This window comes from Clarias gariepinus, chromosome 9, assembly GCF_024256425.1.
Source record: "Clarias gariepinus isolate MV-2021 ecotype Netherlands chromosome 9, CGAR_prim_01v2, whole genome shotgun sequence".
Classification (NCBI taxonomy): Eukaryota; Metazoa; Chordata; class Actinopteri; order Siluriformes; family Clariidae; genus Clarias; species Clarias gariepinus.
Window position 1 is genome coordinate 27,806,329 of NC_071108.1, and position 6,216 is coordinate 27,812,544.

Genomic DNA, 6,216 nt, shown 5'->3' on the forward strand with positions numbered 1-6,216 from the left:
AAAAAAAAAACCTGGTCATTCAGTATACTCAGGTCATTAGCTCACCTCATTTTCTCAGCACCATAACGTTGCTGAATGTAGACCTGACCAACAGGAGCAATCCCAGATCATATCACTGCCTTCACTGGGTTGTACTGTAGGCACCCGGCATGATCACATCATCTGCCTGTCTTCTTACCTTGATGCAGCCATTATTTTGGAACTGGCCATTTTTTTATGTTCCTTAACAAATTAGGGCTATTTTTTCAGACTAGCCTCATTGATAAGTGGTGTGATTAATGCTACACAGCTGTTTAGTCCCATTTCCTTGAGTTGTTGTCACATTGTGTATGAGGAAATGCTCTTACTTTGCATATTAAACAGAGCCTTGAGTTAAACTGTTGTTTTTTTTTTAATGATTTGATTTCACTAAGCATTTAATTGAACTCCATCACACTAATTCAGGAAGTTTTTCTGACCACATTACTTCCTCAAAGATGATGATTCATTAGTATCATTCCAGGTTTTAATGAAAGTGTTTTGCAGTGTATTGTGGCTTAGTGGTTAGAACTGTCACCTTGCACTTCCAGGGTCCAGGTTCGATTCCCGCCTTGTGGTCTGTGTGCGTGGATTTTGCATGTTCTTCGTGCTTGGTGGGTTTACTCTGGGTACTCTGAGTTTTCTCCCACAGTATAAAGACATGCAGATTAGGCTAATTGGCAGTCCTAAATTGCAATTGCGTGTGAATGTTGACCAGAGACCCTACCACGGTCGTAAAAATAAGAAAAAATACAATGGTCACTATTGGCCTCCATGGTTGGACTAAAGATATTCCCAGATGGACAGATGTGCCTAGATGGATGGATGTTCCTAGATGGATGGATCCTGTTATAATGTACAGTATGATGGATGTAACCAATGTTTAGTCGTGTCAGCAGTCATTTTCTTGTTTTGTACACTTCTGTTACAGACCACAACTTTGCCATGACCATAGGATATGTCCTCTATCATGGTTGTTTAAGAAATGAGAAGCTACTCAGTGCATTAGTCAGGGTTAAATACAGGAGCTTGTTGCCAGGTGACCCATATTAATCACTGCAGTAATTATCCAGTTAAAAGCTCTTACCTGTTTGCTTAGTTAAATCCGGGTGGCGACTTATTTGCATTCGTATGAGGCACAAAACGCATTGAAAATCCTGCTATTTTGTATGATAAACTGATTGCTTACTTATTACATGCAATATTTACAAACATCATGTCTAACGAAGACATTTAGTACTAAACAACAAAAGAATGTAAACTTCCAACATTTAATCGATGCTAATGCGAGGGTAAAAAAAAAAGACCCGGCAACCCTGTTTGGCACAAAAAGTCCGAGTCGCGTTGGTATGGAGTGTCTAAACATCCAATAAAAAGGCGATCATGAAGTCACGTGACTAACACGGAAGTGAAAGGTGTGCAGCATATGTCATGGTCTACAATGTTTACCTAGGTTTTTACAAAAAAAGCTCTATTTTTATCTGGATATTTAAATAAGCCTTTTAGGCTCTCACGACGGTATTTGTTAAATAAAGCATGCTAAAGTTTATCAGACTTCATTATGCCGCTCGTCCCAGCTAACCAGCCGCAGCTCATCCGCTCCTCTCAGAAGGACGAGTTTTATCAAAGCAGTCTTAGAAATCACGCTAACGAGGCTTTCCAAACACTTGCCGGTGAGTTACACGCGGATCTTGGGTAGTGTGTGTGTGAGTTTTTTTTAGCTCTAGGTGCAGAAGACTTCTCTCTGTCCTCTACAGTAGAGAGGTTTCCCTGCTTGAACTACTGTAAAGTTTCGAGCAGAGAAATCCTCCAGAGTTGTGAACATGTGATCTAAGACTGTGCATTTTCCTTTTAATGTAGGATCAAGACTATGGCTGCAGTGGAGGAAAGAAGTGGAACTCCTATCAGATCTTGCCTATTATGCCCTAACCACCATCTCAGGTATCAACACATCACCGTACTGTAAAATAGCCTCCCTGTGAAGCTCCTACAGGAATAACTTATAGCATGTCGTTGCAGGATATCAGACATTAGGCGAAGAATATGTTGATGTCATCCAGGTCGACCCCACCAAACGCAGGATTCCTTCCCGGACACGCAGGCTGGCTCTTGTTCTGCTTCACACTGTTGTCCCATATCTCCTGGATAAAGTCCTGGTCTGTCTAGAACATGAGTTGGAGATGGAGGAATGGGATTCCCGGGACGCCCAGCGAGACATGGTGTTAACCTGGAACCCGATGTCGTATATTAAGGCATGGATCCAGAGGATGGTCAGGATGCTAAATAGCCAGCAGAGGAAATCCTTAAAGCCTGTGGTGTTTGCGGTACAGCAAGGAATCACCATCTTGCACAGGGTCCATGTGGCTCTATTCTACATCAATGGTGTTTTTTATCATCTGGCCAAAAGGACATCAGGGATTAGCTATGTGAGTTACACTTCTAAGTTGGTAATAATATAAGTAACTGGTTTATAGTCAGGCAGATTCTCAATTTATTTCCCCCTTTACACCATGCACTATTATCCAAAGTTCACAATACAGCTAGGGAAATCATTTGGTAGTTTTCTGATAATGGACACTTTGATGCAGGGAGATAAATTCCATTAAAGATCTTCAAACATGATAAACATTTACTGCCTGAAAAAAAAACCCACATAAAATATCCAACAATCCAAGCAGAACAACCCTCAGTTGGGATTTTGGAATGAACCCTACAGATTATGTCTCTCTTTCAGCTCCGAGTACAGGGCATGGCAATGGATGATAAAGGCATCCGGACCAGCTACCGAATTTTAGGGTGTGTGTCACTGGTGCAACTGGCCATCACACTCGCTCTGCAGTTCAACAACCTGAGACAGAGACAGCGTGCCAGGCAGGAGTGGACACAGCACAGAAATCTGCCCACAAGGTAGGTAGGATCACTGCCGCTATATCAAATGTTAATGCACAAAAGGAAGCAACATTGAATTTAATACAAATATATATTGAGGAGTGAGTTATATTAGCAGCTAATATAAATGTAAGACAAGAACTACTTCTTTTATTTCATTTTTTAAAATCTTTTTTTTATATTATTATTTATTGATTTTTTTCTTTAGTTGATATTTATAGGTATAGGATAAACAATAAACGCCTCAAATTTATATTGGTGTCCAACAATGTGCAAACCTCCTGAGATTTAAAGGTCCCATATTTCAGTTTTTATTTTTGTTTGTTTTAATCAAGTTAGCATATATCTCATGTAAACAATGCATTTTTTTAACACCTCAAATGCCCTTTATTTCACTTCTCCACTAAAAAAGCAGTTTTAGTGTGTGTACACGGAATCAGTCAAAGGTTCGGCCACACCTTTCTGATTCAATGTTTGTTTGTGATTTTTTTTTTTACGATTTATTGTCTACATTTTAAAACAATTCTGGAGATTTCAAAACTATGAAACAACACATATGGCATTATGTAATTAAGTAACAGCAACAACAAGGTCAGCTGTTCTGGAATAATTCCTGCAAGAAGAGTACTGTCAAGTGTATTTGCAAAACTCATCAAGCACCATGACGAAACTGGTTCTCATAAAGACCATCCCGGAAAAGCAAGACCAAACTTACCTCTGCAGAGGAGAAGTTCATTTAGCGTTACCAGCCTCAGAAATCACCAAATAACAACACCTCAGATTAGAGCCATTATGAAAGCTTTATGCAAGACATTTTATGCAAATACAATACAAAAATTGTTTATAGTGTGTTTGTAAAGTTTTTCAAAAGTGGTTGTGAGCTTCAGAACTGACAAGGGGAACACAATAAACAACAATTCCCTTCAGCTAATTCCAAAGTGAAATAACTAAAATTACCAAAAAACTTGAATAAATAAAAAATATACAGTACAGCTCTTCCATTACTCCGAGACTAACCAAATCCAAGAATAAAAGGTATAGAAATCAAATAGCACCAACTTTCCACTAACCAGTAACAAGTTACACAAAGTTTCTATTTACAGGACGGCTTAAGCACGTTCAAAGGGCAAAACACAATGTAGTCAGAAACATACACAGAATATGTAAGATGCAGGGCAAATCACGAACCTAGTCAGTAGATATATCTAAATGGAAAAAAAAGGCACAGGTCTCTAGCAGTGTAGATGGATACGGTTTAAATAGGCAGAAGTTTCTCTAGCTGTCTAATCGCAAAAGCAGGAGGCGGGAGCAATGAGTGTAGAGCAAACAATCATCGAATAAATGGTATGAAGCAGAAACACCGCACACTCAACTAGACAGGACCTGGCAGTAGAGGAAATGATTAGCATCTCATCATTTATACATAAAAATCATTAAATCTCATTGCCAGTTTAAAACCCATTATCAGTTTTAGGTATTTTTGGGTAAGTTTGTTATTAATTATGAGGATTATTTTGCCTATTCTGTTGAACAATGACCCGAAAGTATTGCGAGTCCCTTGAGGTTTTTAAATACAATCTTCAACAATATACAACATGTAAGGAACAAGCAAGAATTACAGTGAGGTAAAGGTGAAGTAAAAGTAACAATAAAAATTTAAATTGAAGGTGTATTAATTATGTAAAAATGCTGTCAGATAATACGAATATACTGTTTCTATGTACCCATGCATGGAATAAACCAGCAAGTTGAAATATTAATAAAAAGTTAGAGAAGAAGATGATCATTGATTTTATTTGCATTTTAAGAAGTTGATTTTGAAAAATGCCAACCAATTTTAATTGTACATTTTTTCCCTTAGCGTTACAAACCAGAAAAATAATGCTGATAACAGCGCAGACTCGGAAGTGTATGACTAATCGGAACTAGTGGGGCAAACCGGGAACTAACCATATACAGTATCCATACATCTAAGAGTTAAATTTGCATTAAATATAAAAAAAAAAAAAGCAATGCCATTAGAGACTCCTTTCATAAATGCTATTACTTAAATTAAACTTTTTAATATTTTGTACATCACACACTGTATGTTCATACTTCCCACAGAAATCACAATATCAATTACACAAGTAATTAATTTTTCATCCTTTTCTGTAAAAACAAAAAGAGTGCATTAATATAAATCTTATGGAATAAAACAAATGACTTGTGTAATGATTTTGCATAGTACTTTTTTTTTTTTTTTTTGGAAAGTAGTGTAATGAATTAGCTTGTAACACTGGTGGAAGATGATAAAATGACCCTGATTTCTTTCTCTCTTTTTTTTCTCCACAATTGCAACTTTTTTTTTTTTCATTCCTTAGCCCACAGAATACTTCATCCTCTCGAGCTTCTCGCTGTATCCTGTGTTTAGAGGAGCGGAGACACTCTACAACAACCCCCTGTGGACATCTTTTCTGCTGGGAGTGTATTACGGAATGGTGTAACACTAAGGTAACATGTTTGTCTCTCTAAACTCGGCCTGTAGAATATCTTTCAACTGTAGGATCAAAGGATGAAGCTCAGACAATGGATCTGAACTTTTGCTTTTATTGCTTAATATTTACATGTGATTGCAATTGTGTTAACCTCACACTTCAGAACATGACCCCGTTAGTGAGGGACCACTCAATTATCGGTTAACAAAATTATCGGAACGGATAGACGGTTAACTGGTAAAATAATTAGATGTTTAAATTGTTTAATCTTGTTAAAAAGATTAGCAGGATTAAGAGAATATATATAAAAAAAAACTTTATTTATAATTTTTTTTTGGTGATTGCAGACTGAGTGCCCGCTGTGTCGTGAGAAATTTCAGCCTCATCGCCTGGTTTATCTGAGAAGTTACAAATAGATGACGGGATTTTTCACAAGAACCAGAACAAAGTCTTCCTTCCGATGAAGCCAGAGATGCGAGTGTGTGTGTGTGTGTGTGGACCACACTTGCACTTGACAAACCGCACAGACAAACGGATTACTTTGGAATTTGTATTGTTTGTTTCCTCTGAACTGATGGCCCATTGGTTTGATTACTGATTGAGTATGGGAATAAAGTAAAGAGCTACGGATGTCTAGGAGTGCAGCTGTAAGAAATGAAATGAGAAGTATTAAATAATTTATTGATCATGTTTGCATTCATAAACAGCTTCATCTGGCTGGTGGTGTTGATATTTGCAAATGACTTTAGAATTTAATTATAACGTTTAATTGAGTTTGTCCCATTAAAGGATGATTATTTCTCATTTGAAATATAATCTTAATGCTTTTGAA

The 6,216-nt window shown here is 37.3% G+C and overlaps 1 protein-coding gene across 1 annotated transcript; it reads left to right on the forward strand.

The window, feature by feature from the left end:
* Positions 1-1,427: 1,427 nt before the first annotated feature.
* On the forward strand, positions 1,428-6,216 carry pex10 (peroxisomal biogenesis factor 10). The gene is made up of 6 exons (XM_053504311.1): positions 1,428-1,691; positions 1,879-1,959; positions 2,038-2,444; positions 2,753-2,925; positions 5,271-5,400; positions 5,732-6,216. Exons 1-6 carry the CDS (start codon positions 1,580-1,582, stop codon positions 5,798-5,800), a joined length of 972 nt encoding a protein of 323 aa, XP_053360286.1. The 5' UTR covers positions 1,428-1,579; the 3' UTR covers positions 5,801-6,216.